This window comes from Bos indicus x Bos taurus, chromosome X, assembly GCF_003369695.1.
Source record: "Bos indicus x Bos taurus breed Angus x Brahman F1 hybrid chromosome X, Bos_hybrid_MaternalHap_v2.0, whole genome shotgun sequence".
Lineage (NCBI taxonomy): Eukaryota > Metazoa > Chordata > Mammalia > Artiodactyla > Bovidae > Bos > Bos indicus x Bos taurus.
In genome coordinates, this window is record NC_040105.1 from 138,450,361 (window position 1) to 138,468,189 (window position 17,829).

The window sequence follows — 17,829 nt, forward strand, 5'->3', positions numbered from 1 at the left end:
TTCTTGGCCTCACTTTCTTCATCCACCAAATGAAGCAGTTGGACTAGAACTGCTTGATCTATCTCCAATCATCTCTGATCTAAAGCAGGATTTCAAGACTTTGTCTTGCTCATTCCTGACTGTAAATCAGAGGATGGGAAAACGACACGTTAACATGGGAGGCACTAAATGGAAGATACCATTAACCGTGGTCCCTGAAACTCACGCTTTACTGCATTTTGGATTCACTTACTGTGGACTTGACTCTTCCTCTCTGCTGTCTATTTTAAAAAGACAGGGTGGTCATTATTTTTGTATGTAACATCATGAGGCAGCAGTGAAAGTTCAAAGAAGAAGGATTATGCTGGGAAGACATCTCAGAGAGGGGCCAAGAGTCAGAAGGCCTGCATTACAATCACTGGCTGTGTGACCTTGGTCAAGTTATTTAGCCTCTCTGTTTCTTAGTTTCCTCACCTGAGAGGAAAAAGTCAGTGATCCCATGAGGCAACATAGCAGCGGGCTTGGATAGGAAATGAGAAGAGGAGGTGATACAGGTGGAGCAAGGGCAGTGTGAGATATAAAGGGAAAAAATGCTTTGGTTACCACCCAGGTTTGGGCCTGTGGAGACAGCATGCTGGTAGATCAGGCCAGAATACAGACAAGAGGGGAGGAAAAAGTCTGCATTGCTTCGTGGTCCTCAGCAGGATCCTTGGTAGTGATTCCATGTTTATGGAATGGGCTAGTTAACCTTTGCTCTGGAGAGAATGAAGACTGAAATGCTGGAAAATCACATTAGCAAAATTTCTCTTTTAACCTTTTACCTATTTTCTTCCTATGCTATTTTTGGCCTGACTTAGGCAAGCAACTTCAAAAGAAGAAAATCCGTCCACTCAAACTGATATGCTCTAAACTATCATCCATACACCATCCTTCATGAAAAGAACTCAGAAAAATCATGGCTGGGAAAGCTCAACTGGCCCACATTTTTCCTTGTCTACGTGAAGATTCTGGGTTCTGCTTTTCCACTCTCCCACTTTCAACTGCATGAAAATAGAATTTTACATTTGGAGAATGGTTGTGCTTCCCTCCAAGCCAGAAAGTACCAAGGTTAGCATATCCACGTTGCTTTATCTCCAGCATATCTTGTTCAGATTTTTAAAAAATGAAGAGATCATGTCTTTCTAGACAATTTCAGTCAACAAAGGCATGATGAAACATAGTGGCATGTATTCCCTGGCTTTTGGGGGCATCTAGTCAGTTCTTCCTTTCTCCTTTACTTTGCCCCAAAGCAAATCCTTTATGCCTGTGGCAGCACTGTGAGTACTCAAAGATGACCCTGTCTGGCCTGGTTCCAGCTACAGATTCACAGAGGGTATAAAAATTAGTTTGCAGGGCTTTAGGGATGGCCATAGACGGGAAAATTCTGTTGCATAGTTTGGTTCTGATTAATTCTATTCCTCTCTTTCACTTACCAAATACCTCAGTACTCTGTGTTAATAATAAATATTACTTATTGAACACTTACTATATGCCAGACATCACAATAAATATTTTACACAGATAATTTCATTTAAGCCTCACAACAACTTTATAAGGTAGCTATTAAAAAAAAAAAACAAAACACAAACCCTTATTTACTTATTTAGCTGTGCCACTTAGCATGTGGGATCCTAGTTCCCCAACCAGGAATTGAACCCATGTCCCCTGCATTGGAAGTGCAGAGTTTTAACCACTGGACTACCAAGTAGGTCCTGGGTAGTTACTATTATAATTACCTTCATTTCACAAATGAGGAAACTGAAGCTTAGAGAGGTTAAATCATTTGCCCAAAGTCATACAACTACCGAGAGACAGAGCCAAGATTCAAAGGCAGGCAGTCCAATTTAGGAGCCATCCCTGGGCCTTCGGTTGCTCCCAAACTAAGTAGCAGAAACAACCTTCTACTAGGCAAGGGTAACTCCTTGCTGCAGAGTTAGGTGCCAAACCCAAGGGTCAGGAGTGAGTGTATAAAGAGCTGGGAAGTTCCAGTTCCCTTTACCCAGGAGAGAGCTCAGCTTCCCTCATTGTTCTCAACCTGTCCTCATATTCTAGAGATATGTCTACAGGCAGTAGAGGGAAGAATTGGGGATGGTAAGAGTTGGGACTGACAGAAACCAGGAGCTCAAAGGACACTCTTAGTAACTCTTGTACAAGGTGGACTGAACTCTGGTAAGAGCTTGGTATTTAGTTAAAGGGTTGACTCAGAGATGTGCCATAAGTGGGTTTCCATTGAGTTGTCATCATCTGGATGGCAAGAGACTAAAATGATTGTCAAATGCTAAGTATCACCAGGAAATAGGACAGTCTAGGGGAAGATGTATGCCATGTGTATGTGCCAGGACAGTGTCTGCTTTAGTTCTCTAAAGCTGGGCTCTTGACTCCAGGACCACAGAGAAATCTCACTCACTAATGCCCAAGGAAATGACAGTACTTCCTCCGAGAAGGCCCTGAGCACTTCCTTGCTGTTCTTCCCTCCATGGGCAACCCCATTTCTAAGAGAAGTTCCAGGGCCTTATTGTAGAGTCAGTCCCCTGGGTGCTTGGCCCAAGTGTTTTCTCCCAAATCAACCATCTGAGGACCTGTGGATGCCTCCTGAGCCTTTTAGAAGTCATGGGGCTACTAGTGTGCTGTTTGGATAATGGAATATCACCAAAGAACAGAAAGGATGATTGATTGTGTGATTGGAAGTGGATGGAATTAGAGATGAAGATAGTTTCTTCTTTCCCATGGGAAAAAAGACTAATTTTTCTCTTAAACCCATAGTCCTTCAATTATGCAGAAAAATAGACCTCTGAATTTTTGATCACAGAATATCTGAGCAGCTCACAACAGACAAACTAGGTGGGCAAATTTGGATGCATGGGTGAGAGATGTAGAGGGCTATGATTTGGTGCTGGTGATTTGAAGGGGTGCCATGATGGGTTTTTTGGCAGAAAAAAAATAATCTTGGGTTTGGAGCAGAGCTGAGAACTGTAGAAAGCCTCAGAGGGCAGCTACTTAGGAAGGAAATTTGATCCCTAAAGTGACAAGAGATTTAACTTTTCAAAACTAGGTTTCTCTTTTTAGGACAAAAAGCTCAAAGGGTTTTAAACTAATGATTATGTTGATGATAATAATATCCAATATGTGCCAAGCACATTTCTAAGTATCTTATGTGGATTTCTGAATTATCTCATTTAAAACTCTCAATAACTCTATGAAGTGAGGATTATTGTTATCCCCACTTTATTATTGTGAAATCAGGCACAATCAAGGTAAGTAACTTGGCCCAAGCAAAGATAAGCACAACTGGCTGGAAACACTGTCCATTGGTTTCAAGGATTCAGTACTTTCATCATAGTCTTATAAAGACAGAGAATAGATGAATATGAATAGAAATTTCTAGATGTAGTAGAATCTGGGGGGCTTCATTTTGGATGATCTTTCCTCAGTAATCAATGAGGTGAGACTGTTACTAGAAATGGAGCTGGTAGGAATTGGACAAGAATGATGGGATGTAAAACATGGCAGCCTCCTCAGAGATCATCCAGAAGAAACTTCCCATTTTACAAATGATAAAAACTAGAACCAGAGAAGGAAGTGGCTTGTCCAAGGTCATCCAGGCAGTAGGTGGCAGAGTTGAGACCGGAACCCAGACCTCCTAATCCTTGCTCCATTGCGCAGTCCACTGTTACCCACAACCCCCCACGACTTTAACTGCTTCCCAAGGCCCTAAGAAACATGATATTTCAAATGTTGTATTTTCTGTAATTTATTTTATAAGACTTCAACATAAATTGTGTAGTGTATATGTGGGTTATTTAGTCTGAATCTACAACCTTGGGGTGGTCAGTTACCCTTATCGGGAATTACAGAGTACAGGAGTGGTTATCTAGCATATAATAATTCTAACCAAGAAGTGGTTTCACAAGCACTTCACGTATCTTTATTTTTAATGAACACCAGGGGCTTTGTTAACTAGCATTAAATTTCTCATTGGTGAAATCAGTGGTGTTTAACACATGTGGGTTGGCTAGAAATATGGTAGAGATATTCCCAAAGTAGCAGAAAGAAGATGTAAGCATCTAACAAGCTCTATAGTGTTATCCCTTGGAATAGTACCCTAGGCTTAATTTTGTAAATAGTCGTGTGGGCAGCCACCAATGAGGATTCTTGGTTACTTCATCCTGCCACTAGGGTATTGCTTTGTCTGCCTCAAGTGAACCTTTGTGTGAGGTGTTGTTGGTGCACCTAGAAGGAAAAGGTGTTGGACTTGACTGAGCCGACAGGACAGAACAGGCTGTCTAATCATTTCTGTGCCTGCTTGACATTATTTAATGAGAAAAAGAATTTTAGATGAGGTTTACTTTTATACCTGCTAGTGAGGTTATGGGGAAAAGACCTATAGCCCTCACTCTAACAATGACTGGCTACTGGTATCCAGTGAAATATACCTAAGGATTGTGAATGACCAGTTGGCTTTAGGTCAATTTACAACTCCAAGCAACTAACTGTATATCTCTATTTTGGACTTCTGTCTAAAGTTGGTGAGCTTCTGTCTTGGGGTGTATGGGGAGCTCCTACCCTAGGTGAATGTTGATAGAGCCTTTCTTGACCCAGAAGCCTCCTATTTGTACAATTTGCATGTACCAGAGTCTAAGCTGTCTCCCCTATAGCACTGCTGCCGCTAAGTCGCTTCAGTCGTGGCCGACTCTGTGCGACCCCATAGACGGCAGCCCACCAGGCTCCCCCGTCCCTGGGATTCTACAGGCAAGAACACTGGAGTGGGTTGCCATTTCCTTCTCCAATGCATGAAAGTGAAAGTGAAGTCGCTCAGTCGTGTCCGACTCTTCGCGACCCCATGGACTGCAGCCTACCAGGCTCCTCTGTCCCTGGGATTTTCCAGGCAAGAGTACTGGAGTGGGTTGCCACTGCCTGGAAGTATCTCTTTTGGCCTGCTGAGCACTTGTTAATGACTGTGCCAGCGTTCTGACCTTGCTGCAGGCCTCAGCATTGCCTGGGAGAAGATTAGTCAGAGTTGAGCTGGCACTCAACCATGAAAAGCCGCTACTGGATATACAGTGTATGCATGGTATGATGTAGGGCCAAAAAGACAAAGGAGGGAAGTTCTGCCATATTGAGGTACCTTGATGGAACACAATGAAGGAAAAGTCAAGGAGATTTTTACTAAGAAGAGATTTGTCTCTTTTTTTCCCCCCATTCATTATGACTATCAGTTAATAGAGCTTCCCTCAGCCAGTAACTCAGTTGGTAGAGGGAGGTGGATAGTGTAGTGCAGAGGTCCGAAACTCATACCTTCCACCTCTTCCCACCCCAAGTCCTGTCACAGATGTTTTGTTTGTCTCATATTGGATTTGAATGTATTCTGGAAGTGACATGAACTCTCCAGATGGCCACAGGCCCCACCCACCCCTCTATACCAAGCCCAAGTTCCACGTTTATGTGATCCACCTGGCCCATCATCATCTGTGATCTCAACCCCAGTTGACACGAGTCCCACCTCTAGAGACAGAAAGATCTCAGGTAGAAGCCTGACTCCACTAATTAGCCAACTGTGTGACCTTGAGCTTCCCAGGTGGCACAGTGGTTAAAAAAAAAAAATGTGCCAGCCAATCCAGGAGACTCAAGAGATGCGGGTTTGATCCCTGAATTGGAAAGATCCCCTAGAGGAGGAAATGGCAATCCACTCCAGTATTCCTTCCAGGATAATCCCATGGACAGAGGAGTCTGGCAGGCTACAGTTCATGGGGTTGCAAGGAGCTGAACACAATGAGCAACTGGGCATGCACATGGCCTTGAGCTAGTTGCATATATATATAATATATATATGTATATATAACCACCTCTGAGTCCTCTTTTATAAACTGGGGATGAGAGTAGCTCCTTTCTAGCAATGCTATGATGAGTCCATGAGATAAGACATGTACCACACTTAGTGCAATGTTTTCCATGTGGCATGGGCTCAATGAATGGGAGTTATTATTATTATTTCAACACTAGTATTAAGTTTTTTGATAGCAAGGATGGCACAATGAATGCTATATAAACTGGTTGCAGTGCATCACTTTAACAAATGGATTGGCATTGCCAAGCCACCTAGTTTACAGCATGGCTAAAGACCAATCATTAGCCAAGAAGGAAAGAAGCACTGTCAAGGCAGATCATTTTCTTGTCCCTGCTTACCATCTCAAAGAACATTTTTGCTTGATTTGTTTACCTCAGACACTGTGACTTGAGGTGAGTCTCTTAGCTCTTTCAAGTCTTGATTGTCCAATCTCAGAGCCCAACTCACTAATGCTTGCATGGGCCAACAGCACCTCACTTACAAAAGTAACATGTGTAGAAAGTACCTGGTCAATGCCTGGAGATTAGGGCATGCTCAACAAGTATTCAATACGAATCCACATATCTCTGTTTACACTACCAGGGCTAATGAAACCAGTGATTCCAAAATCTTGTGTGCATTAGAATTACCCATAGAGTTTGTTAAGAAGGCCTATCTTTATATTTTGTGATTCAATATGTCTGAAGTGTGACCTGGGAATTCATGTGTTTAACAAGCATCTCTGGTGATTCTGCTGCAAGTGGGCCAATTCAAGAAATACTGTTTTAAACTAGCCAACAAGTAGTCTTGGAAACAGCAATAAGATATAAGAATGTTTGAGAATATATAACAGGTTCTGGCTAACTGTGGATGTTAGTGGCCTTTCTACCTTAAATTTACCAAAGTGTTCATCCACACAGAAACCCACACCCACATCCACACAATGATTCCTCTGTGAACTGGGTCCTGATCTTTTCAGGTCTCATCTGTTACTGGTAGCCAATTCCTTTCTGGGCAGCAGCAAGGATGAGGGCCCTGATTGCAATGCGTACTTGACAAGGTAGATCAGTCAATCATAGACGACTGAAAGGGGACTATTTTTGATTGCAACATTTTTTACACGTTAAACAAAAAATCCTCACCACCCCTCATCACAAACTGATTGTCCTTCTGAAAATGTCTCACAGTAATTACGGGGATCCCAGAGATTGGGGTCATGTATTGCAAGAAATGACCATGCACGGAAGCAGCAGCAGACCACTACTACCAGAAAGGTGTGATTTGGAGGGTCAAAAACAATTCAAATTTTAGTTAATAAAGGACCAGATTTTGATCTATGGAGAAGGTCACATGTTGCAAACTAGGTGGAGTGTATTTGAGTAACTCCTGCTCATCTCTCAGAGTCTCCCACTGCCCCCTGAATGCCCACCATGCACTGGGCACCCCACTCTCTCGGGCAGGTCCCTTGTTCTGGGGTCACTTACCTGTCTTGGAAAACCTCCTCTGAGGATCCTGCAAGGTAAGAGGTAGTAATCTGATCAAAGAATTACTGTCGAAATAGTAATGGCTGATAAGGATTTAATGCATTCCCTACCAGAGATGGCATGCTTGCATTTTAGCACAGGTTTTCAGTGCTGTAACAGAAATAAGTGAATTGCTGGGATTTCAGACTAATGGCAGACTGTTGGGGGGCAATACTGGGTGATGATAGGGTGCTATTTGATAGTCCTCAAATGACACTGGATAAGCTTTTAATGACTTCCCTGGAGCGCTCATCAGCTCACATGTCTTAGAAAATGACATCACTTTCCCACCCTCCCCTCTAGCTCACAATGAGTGCCTGGCACCAGCCTTGAAAATGGAGTCAATTTTTCAGGCTCTTAGGGAAGCAGACAGAACTTGGGTTGTGTTGTACTTCATATTTCTAACCCTGTTGAAGGAAAGTCAGACAGCTGAGGAGCAGATGCTACGTGCCTGCTTCTGGCATGCCATGACCCCAAGAAGCAAAGTGGAGAGGCAGTTGGAATTGCATGCCAACCTTTGCTCTCTTGGGCAGGTTGTTTCTAAAAGGGACACTTTGGGGTGTGGCAAGAAGCCAAGTTACCGTCAGCCTGGCTCATGAGCTACCTCCCCCCTCAGCATGCCTTCCAGTCTCCATTCCAAAGCCCTATGAAAAGCAACTCTTAACTAGATGCTCTCACCAGACACCTACAGACATGGCTGAAATGAACACAGGGTGGTTAAGAGTATGATAGGGACATCCTTGAGTCAGAATGAGCCAAATGTGTCTCTTATAAAGTTTTCTTTGAAAGTCATGTGGGTAAGAGCTTGTCTGGGGGAGCCTTTTTCTTTGGTGATCACAGTCTCCCTGCAAAATGTGGTTTGAGTACCAGCAGTATTGGCATCACCTGAGAGCTTGCTAGAAATGCAGATTCTTGGACACTGAAGATCTATTGAATCAGAATCTTCATTTTGACAAGATCCCAGGTGTCTGCTATGCCCATGAAAGGTGAGAAGTGCTGTTCTAGACTTAACCCTATAGAGTTAAGGGTCATGACCAGCTGTGTCTCCTTTCCTCCTTCTTATCCCCACACCCCTTCTAAATAAGTACAGATGGTCACATTGATGACAAGTGCTACAGAAGTAAATGGCAGGTAGCAACTGAGGAGAAGGGAAGTCCAGACGGCAGTAAACATGGAAAAGTATCTACATATGAACCTTCACGTTGTGAAAGTTCAAAGGTGTGAACATATGTTTGCATGGCCAATCACATAAGTTAGTTCATGTGTCTGGTGTACATTGTCACACGTGTGTACACTCCACAAGTGGTTGTGCTTTTGTGTACTTTACAGTACTGTGTAGAGTACAGTAGTAGAGTATCCTTATTTCAAGCCCAGGATGTCTGGAAGCAAGTGTAAAAGCAGCTGTGATGTAGTTGCTACTGCTGTACTTTTCAAGATACTGTACTATAGGTTTAAAAATGTTTTCTTTATTTTTTGTTTTGTACATATTCTTTGTATGAAAAGTATTATAAACCTATTACACTATAGTACTGAATAGCTGGTTGTGTGAGTGGGGTACCTAGGCTAACTTTGTTGGACTTATGAACAAACTGGGCTTACAAATGTATTCTCAGAACAGAGCTCATTCATATGTAGGGGACTTACTGCACTTCTCTGACTATTGCTCAACCTGAAATCCAGAACAGAGTATTCTGCTTCTTTCCATTGTGTGTGTGTGTTGAGGGTAACCAGAGTGTGCACTTGAGAAAAAGGAAGGGAGAAATGGAGGGGGAAGGGAGGAGACACTGCTCACCTAGGCTTCCAAGTCCCTCTAGAGTTAGATGCTGCCTCGTAATCACTACATTATGCATGCCACCCCAGGGAAAGAGCGCTTTCAGTCTGAGACCAGCTTCCTCAGCACCTTTCTCCCCTCCTATGGCCTCCCTTCCTTGCCAGTGCATCCCCTGCCAGGGCCCACATAGGCACCTTCAGACTCTGCAGCAGCCTCTTTTTGGGTAGTAGATCTAAAAAGTTGACATTTTCTAAGAACTACTTTACTGAGGCATGATTAAGATACAAAAAACCGCACATACGGTCTTCTTTAGGCAGAAACTGAGTGCCTATGACCTTTTGCTGCTTCCCAAATGACCACAAAGATACTTAAGTTCAACATGGGGAAGGTGCACCTCCCCTATGCCTTGGGTGAACTTACACCAAACCTACCACATGTAGGGAGCTATTTTTTATATATAATTTTTTATTGGAGTATAGTTGTTTTATAATGTTGTTTTAGTTTCTGCTGTACAGCTAAGTGAATCAGCCATACATACACACATATCCCCTGTTTTGGATTCGACTTTGGCCTGAAGAGGTCTTCCCTGACCAGGGGCAGCTGATCTCTGGTTTGGATAGACTGAACAGCTGCTCTGCACCTCATGTCCAGAAACACTCCTGTTTGAGTAGCTTTCCTTGGAATTGAGGCATTCTGGTTTCCCATTGTCTCTGGTTTTAGAGCAAACACTCCCCAGTTAGGTATATTAACCCTGTATCAGCCACTCTCAGCTCGATTCTTAAATTAGATAGAAAGCTGTCACCCTCAAAGTAGGAGTATGGACCAAGGACAGAGATCTTCTGGTTAGAGAAGGAGCATGTGGACTGGAAAAGTCTAGAGTAGGAAACAATCCCTGGTATGGTGGGTCAGATCTCTGACTTAGGGGCCAGTGGGATACCAGTGAATGGGCCTTGGCTGGGCAGGTGGAGCATGAGGAGAAAATAACGGCAAGAGAAGAGGAAGAAGTGAGAAGAGGACAAATTCCGTCCATGTGGAACTTCTGCCAAGTACCCACCCCTTTCAGGGGCTGCTGCCCTGGCTCAAGGCTCACCCCACAGACAGGCTGAGGCTATTTGTCAGCTCTCAGACATTTCCCAAGCTGGGAGGGTCTTCCTTTTGTGTCTGCACAACTCCCACACTCCTGCTGGAAAGTGCCCAGAGCCCCCACCTTGGGTTTGCACCCTCCTGTGGACATGTCATCTAATTAGACCCAAAGCATCAAAGTCAAAGCACCAAAGGAACAAAGTCAAAACTTGACTTTTTTTTAATGGGCCAGGTAAAGTATGCAAATAATTTTCCTGACATTCAGAGCAGATGGAAAGTTTTTTGAAAGGTCTTTCAAATATATTTGTGGTCTCAGTCTAAGAAGTTCAAAGTGGAATCATCAGAATTAGCATATGTATCCCCCCCTTCTCCCTGTGAAGGTATGAATTCTACCTTCTTAAATGCTGGCCCTCTCTAAAAATGCATGCTGTCTTTTAATCCTTTAGCCAATTATATAAAAATAACAAATCTCTTATCCACAAAGGAAGATTAATAATGGTGCCTCAGAAGCTTCATTTATTTTTCCATCTGTTAAACTGAAACCAGCCAATCACCACTGACTACCCATAATAATGAAATGTTTTAGAAATACCAGGAGTTAGAAAAAATACAATAACAATCTCAGCCAGCCCTCACTATTCTCATGGAGTCTTGGTGAGCAGCGAGAAAAAGGCAGAATGAAGGAAACAGATCTCTGATAGAGGCAGAAGTGGCGGACGTGAGAAACTAGTTTCATTTTAAGGAAAAAAAGTTAAAATTGCTGAGAGGAAGAAAAACCATGGCTCTTTTTGCAGTGGTCATAGATGGAGAACAAAGAGGTTTTGTTTCTTCATTGCCCTCAGACCCTTCCTGTCGCCCCTGCTCCACTTAGTAGATAACCAGAAGTTGCCTTCTAGGGGCGGTCCTACACTTTGCTGGATGCTCAGCTTTACAGCCCGCTGATTGCCGTCTGTTTTTATGGCCCAAATGAACAGCATCACCTGTCTCCCTCCTCACCACGTGAAAAACAGATTAAAGAAAAAAGAAAAAACATAATAAAGCTTGTGAGAAGGTGACTTAAATCTTTGACCGGCGACCTCTTCGTGCTCCAGTGAGCTTATGGAAGACCACCAGCAGACAGAGGGAGAGCTGTTAAGGTGCAAAGATGGGGGAATTGGGGGTGGGAGGTGGAGCTGAAGCAACTGACACTGGTTAGTGTGCCAAGATCTGTTTGAAGGCAGGTGCCAGGATATGATGGGTCTTCACCCTGCTTCCAAAGATGATGTGTAAAATGCAAACCAAACAAGACCCACCCAAGAGCAGAGAATAGGATCACGAGAGACATTTCTTTCCCAGCTGGACTTAAACAGTTAAATAGAACCTGGCAATTTAATGAGATAATTAGATTGTGACTCTGTGGGCAAGAGACAAAAACCTGTCTCAGCTAAGGACACTTGGTAGCAAAACGCGCTCAGTTAAAAAGGAGTGTGCTCTCAGTTAGCAGGTATATTTCAAATGGCTTGAAAAAAATTAATGGAACACAAATTTGCAGCTGATGAGGTACATTTCACCAGCCAAAGGGATTTTTCCTGGGGCTCCATTAGAGCCTGCACTCCTAAGTCCCACTCTCAGTCCCACCATCACTACTGTGCCTCCATCAACAGATTTTTATTTAAGCCAAGTGCGTTAAGAGCACAATTTTGTGGTGAATAACCTTTAAGGTTACATTTGCCTTTTCCTTGCCTCTTGCAAACAGTGCGTAATCCACGAACACATTTGTTGGCTGTAAAGGTGTACAACAGCAATTTTTGCAATGACAGTGCGGAGAGGGAATATGAGATCTGTGTGCTAATGAGCTGACACTGCAGAGGCTGGGGCGATGTAGTGTGGAGTACACTACAAGTGCACAGCAGCAAGACACAGGAGGAGACTTCAAGGGAATTGGAGGCATTTCCTGAGGAACCAGGGCAAGCAAGCCACCCCAAGGGGACCTGGCGGTCCCTGGGTGCTGCCACATTCCCCCAAAGCCTTATGATGATCAAATCTGGTTTTTAAAGAGCAAATGTGTATACAATGTAAAGCATGTGTGTACATCTCTTTGCATGAATACTGACTATGTGTGTAGGGGTACCTGTGTGTACCTGAAGGCATGTGTCCTAGAATCATACTATTCACACCATCCTTCTTTCTGGGGCTACCTGGCCAAATTGTAAAGGAAGGCAGCAAACTCAGTTAATCCCTGTGAAATAAGAACATGTGCTCCAAATCAGATGAGTCTCTTCGATAAACTTCAATTCACCTCTGAGCTGAGATCCCAAATGAACCACCTTTCAAAGCCAGCATGCTGTTATTGCCCTCTTAAGACGCGAAATGAAGTTGGAGTCTGTCTTAAGCAAACCTCTTGGAAGTTGTGCAAAAAAAAAAAAAAAAAAAAAAAAAAGGTTGCTGGTGAAGAAGAGTCTTTAAATAACTGATGCCTGGGATTCATTGCAAGGAAACTCTCTGAATACATTGGAGGAGGGGATGCGGAGGGAGAGCAGGGACATATACAGGAGGCATTACCACTTGTTTATTTTTGACATATTTGTTTACCTGCATAATACCTGTGTCCTCAAAATTGTGTGCCTGCCCTAAGATTGAGGGCACAGGAAAGATCATGGAAATAAATCAATTCTAGTGTTAGGGGAAGCTGAAACAAGGAATTCTGAATAGGAAGAAGGGAAAGGTCTTTAATTTTTGCCATTCTATTCCATATTGAATCAGATAGGAGAGGTGGGTGACCAGATTTGGACTCTTCTGGGGTTTTCTCAAATTCTCCCTAGATCTCCAGGGAAGGGCAGGCCAGAAGATCCAGGGTTTTTTTTTTTTTTTTTTTTTTTTTTGTCTCTGCTCCATAGTGCAATCAATTGTAAGAATGGAACCAGGATCACCTGCCAGTCTCTATTGCCAAACTAGTATTGTGTGCGGACATCTATGTCACGTGATCTTCAATTCCAAGAGAAAAAGGCCAGGGCAAGAAATGAGATCCACCTACAGGACTTCCCTGGCCCCGTGAAATGATTGTGTTCTGCATTCAGAGACTATCCGTCGGAGACAGCTTTGAGATTTGGCCCCCATTCAGTGATTATGACATTCAAAGAGGACTGTTTTGAGGACCAGAGATGATGAGTTTTCCTCCTCTGTCTTCTGAGCTGTAAAGTCTGAGTGTGCAACAGGCAGCTGGGTACACATCACTGGTTTCTGGAAATGTCTTCTGTGTGAGTCAGTGTGTGCATATGTGTGGACTTGGCATACGAAGGGCAAGGTCACCTTTCTGTTTTGTCTTTCCTGTTGCCCAGTGAGCCACACCCTTTATATCACACTTTCAAGCCCCCATCAATAACCTAGTCTTGTAAGGTTATAAACTGAAGTGCTGTGGACTTAGGGTAGGGGCTTCTGATCAATTTCTTTTCCTTTCATGGTTGTTCCTTTATTGCTCTGAGAGATAAGGCATTAAGGCAACTCGACACCCAATATGGATGACTCACTGCCTGTTCTCAAACCTGAGCTTTTCACATGGCAAGGATTATTTCCTGAATGCTCCTTGAGTAGGGTTCTGATGGCCCTGGGCTGGCGAGTGCCAATCTGATTTGCCCATAAAAAACAAGACCCAAATTCTTGGAAATCAGTCATTCCTGAGGAGTCAGTTAGCACTCTTTATCTCAGTCCTCATCAGTGGAAAGGCACTAAAGTGAGTTGAAATAAATGTTATTCATTATTAATAGTAATAAATCCGGGTAGTTTCATGTATTTAGTTTTGAATCTGTTCTAATTGATACTTAGGAAGCTGCGTTTGAAATTCAGCCTCTAGACAAGATCACAGTGCTGCAGGATTAAGAGTCAGATGTGTGTTGTAAGTGTGCTATAGAAGACAGGCTGGGATTACCAAAATAAGATGCAAAGTATAGACAGACATTTTGTAACTTTCACACTTAGCTGGAATTAATAAGCGCCTATTTTTGTCAATGTCAGAAAGCCAAAGAATGTCAAATACAGAGTATCTCAGAACATGTTCTTATAAGGATCTGTACCTTCAGAGAAAATTTTCTTAAAGCTGATAACTGTCACCATTTCTTGCAAAGTACTTTACCTCCATCCCCTTGACCTAAGTCTTCAAATCCAAGGAACCCATGGCCTTGGAGACCCTGTCAACAGTTTTTGGAAATCACATATCCTTTGAGGCAGAAGCATTTGAAGAATGTCATATACAAAGTTTTACCCAACCAAATATAAATATCATTTCTCCCCTGAAAGAAAATCAAAAGTCAAAAATTCCCAAATACACCAGCCATAACAGCAAAACATATTTATGCCATCATCACCTTCATTGGTGTGAAAACTTTTCATGAAATAAGCTTAGATGAAGAATGATCAGTCTTTCTCATAAAACATTCCAGAAAAACCTGTGTCCAACAGGCTATTAGTCATCTGGGTTCCTGTGGCTTTACTTCTTAAAATGTCCCCTTTCCACGGGAACAATCACAGGGCACAACTAGCTGTTTCAGAAGCTGCTTTGGGGCTGATGAAATTGCTCCCTTTTCATATCCAGTTTCCTGCTGCAACCTCCCCCTTCCACCTTTTGCTCTAAGTTAAGAACTGTGTTGTCCTTAACCATGGGGGCAGGGAGCAAACACCACTAGGGGAGACAGAACAGAGGTAGCTTTTTCCAGAGAGTCCTCTGAACACTTTCTCCCTTCCCGTCAGTTTGCCAGGTGTTCATCACTCCTAATCAGTTTGCAGTCTTATCAGTTCCTATCAGAGCTCTCTTGGTAAGAAAGGTGATATTCTAGGACAGAAAGAAACCAGGGAACCCAGCCTAATCTGTCCCTCAAGGTCACTTGTTTGCAGAATTTCTCATATTTGGCTTCTACATAGCGATTGTCAAATTCAGCTCCTTCTTACAGCCAGGTGCTAGCTTTAACAGTCAAGTAATGAATTGACTCAATCAAGAGGCTTCTTTCTTTAATCCCATCAGAAAAAATTTCCATGAACAACTATGCTATTTTTTCCTTTTTTTCCCCCAGCCAAAGGAAAAGAAAGGGGAGGGGGTGGCGGGGGAGGGAGCGCCAGTTTAGCAGGGAGGAAAATGAAAGTTTTGCATCAAACATTATTCACGACAGAGTTTTGTGTACAGCCTTAAGTCCCTCCCTCAGCAGGATCCTCTGGCGTTCATTTATGTCGCCTGAAACCTGAATTGACTCGAGCCTCTTGAATGTCTACTGGGGCAATCAGCCCCCCTCCAGCAGGGAGAGCAGACCCCAGGTCCCATAAGCGAAATGCGAATGAGGTCCCCAGGTCCCACAACGAGGAAAAGCAGATCTACTTACAAGCATTAGTCACAGAAAAACTATTGGAAGAATCCAAGTGATCTACGTGGTAATTCAAATGGAAGGGCTTCTCGGTGGTGTTCTGGTTGGTGTTGTATAACTGCACAGCAAAGCGGAAAGCACTGTGCTCCTGCACCGTATTTCTCATGAAAAGTCCACCTAGAAGCAAAGGGAACTGAGATTTGGCTTGTGTCCTCCCCCCCGAGGAGTTAGAAATTGGGGAGCACTACAGATGGACGATACCCTCTCAGTGGTACCCGGGTGCACGACGATGATTTTGATTTTCAACCTGTGTGTCTTTGATGACTCTTGCCAACTCAAATTTTGGCCAAGAGAAACCTAGTTTTCCTTCAGAGAGTCAGAGGAGACGCTGGGGAAAAGGGGGCATGGGGAAAGAGGCCCGAGGAGCCTGCTTTGGGGGTCGGACGATGGAATAAAGAGTGGGACTTGGTTCTTTCTCAGGCGGTAGCTTCCTGTCCCCTCTTCCCTCCTACCTCCTATCTCCACAAGCCGGTTCATCCTTTACTGGCGCAAAGGGAAAGGTTGGAGAGAAAAACAATTTCATTTCCCCCTGCTACTCTATCCTGTTCCCCACAGCCCCCTCCACCCCGTGACAATACAGGGGCTGGGTTCTGTAATTGGCAACAATTCGAACTTCTTGACTGGTAAATACAGGCAGAAGCCGAGAGAACTCCCTCCCAGCGCCCGGGAGCCGGACTCCAGACAGACACAGCGGCAATTCATGAATTCGTGGGCTGCGTGACTTCGCCGCTCGCTGGCTCAGCTCCTAGTCTCACCCCTGCCTCTACCCGCTCCGCCACCGACCTCGGTGGCTGCCCGGGTCTCGGGGATGCAGAGTGGGTTTCCACCTCCCCTAGCACTAGCCGGTCTCTCGGGACTCGGAGACGCGGGACGGGGCGCCCTGGACCGGGTTACGCGCCCTGGCGCAGCCAGACAGGCGGCATCACCCTGGGACAACTTGCAGCGGCGGCACGCACGCCATGGCAAAGTCCGGGGCAGCGAGCCGAAAAGCCGCGACTCTGCGCCGGGTTGCAGCCTCCCAGCCTCTTGCAGGCGTCCCCGGCTCCGCTCAGCTCAGAAAACCCGGCAGCCTACCCCCACCCCCAGCCCCAGGAGACCACCTCTCCGTTTCCCGATGCTCCCCAGATCAGCCAGCTCTCTGGGGTTCAGACCCGTGAGATTCCTGCCCGATCCCCATCCCCAGTCCCTTCCCAGGCCATGCAGGACAGGGACCCGGTAGCCGTGCCAGGGCAGCGGGCTCGGGTGCCGGAGAGCCGGGGCCGACCGGCAGGCTGGCTCGCGCTTACCTATGCTGATGGTGTTGGGGAATCCTCCGTGAGAATGACCCAAAAGCCCCAGGACTAAAAAGAAGACCGCCCGGAGCACGCTTTGCCCCATTTTCTTCTGCCTGGCCATGCTACGCCTAGAACGAAGCTGACAAGAGCATGGGCGCAACTCGGGAGTCGTCAAAATAATAATAGAAAAAGAAAAAGAAATCGCCGGCTCTTTTACCCCCTCCCCTCAACTTGCTCTCGCTCACTCTTCCTTTCCACCCCACACTAGTCCTCCTCCTCCACCACCTCCTCTCTTCTCTCTCTCTCTCACGCTCCCCCTCTCGCTCCCTCTCGTTCCCAGGCTCTCTCACACCCCCTCCCCGCCCCCCACCTCACTTCTGTCTTCACACCAATCTGGAAGGCGGGTTCATTGGCTGCAAGCTCGGTTCGCCAAAGCGATCTCCCTCCCTATCACTAAGACAGACAGAGAGAGAGAGAATAAAAACAGAAAACAAAAATGAAAAAGACAAAACACCAGAAAACAAACCAATAAATCCCCCAAAGAAACAAAAGAGAGAAAGAGAGAGAGAGAGAAATTAAAATCTGAGACTTTTCTCCCCTAGAAGATGGTGGGTCTAAAGAGGGATAAAAAGAAGGAAAGAGCGAAAAGGCTCAGCGGTGGCGAATTGGGCTCTTCCAATTGGGCCGGTAGGGGGATATTGATCAAAGTTGATCTGACGTGGAATTAAAGCCGCACACCGCTTAGCTCCACTGCAAACTGCAGCCGCGGACTGCAAAGCCTCGGTGCTGGCGTTTGTCAACATGGGAGATGGAATCGATAGAAATACACCAGTCCTCACGTGGGCCAGCCTCTCAAGCTGCAGCCAGTTTTTTAAAGAAAAGAAGAAAGAAAAGCTGTTTTGTTTGTGCGTTTGTGCGTCTGGCTTAAAGCAGAGGGGTCTTGCGGGGG

The 17,829-nt window shown here is 44.7% G+C and overlaps 1 protein-coding gene across 7 annotated transcripts in view; it reads right to left on the bottom strand.

Moving 5' to 3' along the window:
• Nucleotides 1-17,552, bottom strand: part of GRIA3 (glutamate ionotropic receptor AMPA type subunit 3) — a 308,828-nt gene extending 291,276 nt beyond the window's left edge. For 5 of the 7 annotated variants that reach the window (XR_003509870.1, XM_027535410.1, XM_027535413.1 and 2 more), the window contains exons 1-2: nucleotides 16,893-17,194; nucleotides 15,565-15,723 (exon numbers count right to left, since the gene is read on the bottom strand). Coding sequence is in view for 6 of the 7 variants with exons in the window: in XM_027535410.1 (XP_027391211.1) it covers nucleotides 15,565-15,723; nucleotides 16,893-17,001 (268 nt within the window). In the remaining variant the exon portion in view is untranslated. Of the gene's footprint in view, nucleotides 1-15,564; nucleotides 15,724-16,892; nucleotides 17,195-17,250 lie in introns of those variants that run through there. The other 2 variants (XM_027535412.1, XM_027535411.1) reach the window with 2 other exon arrangements.
• Between the last annotated feature and the right edge of the window lie 277 nt (nucleotides 17,553-17,829).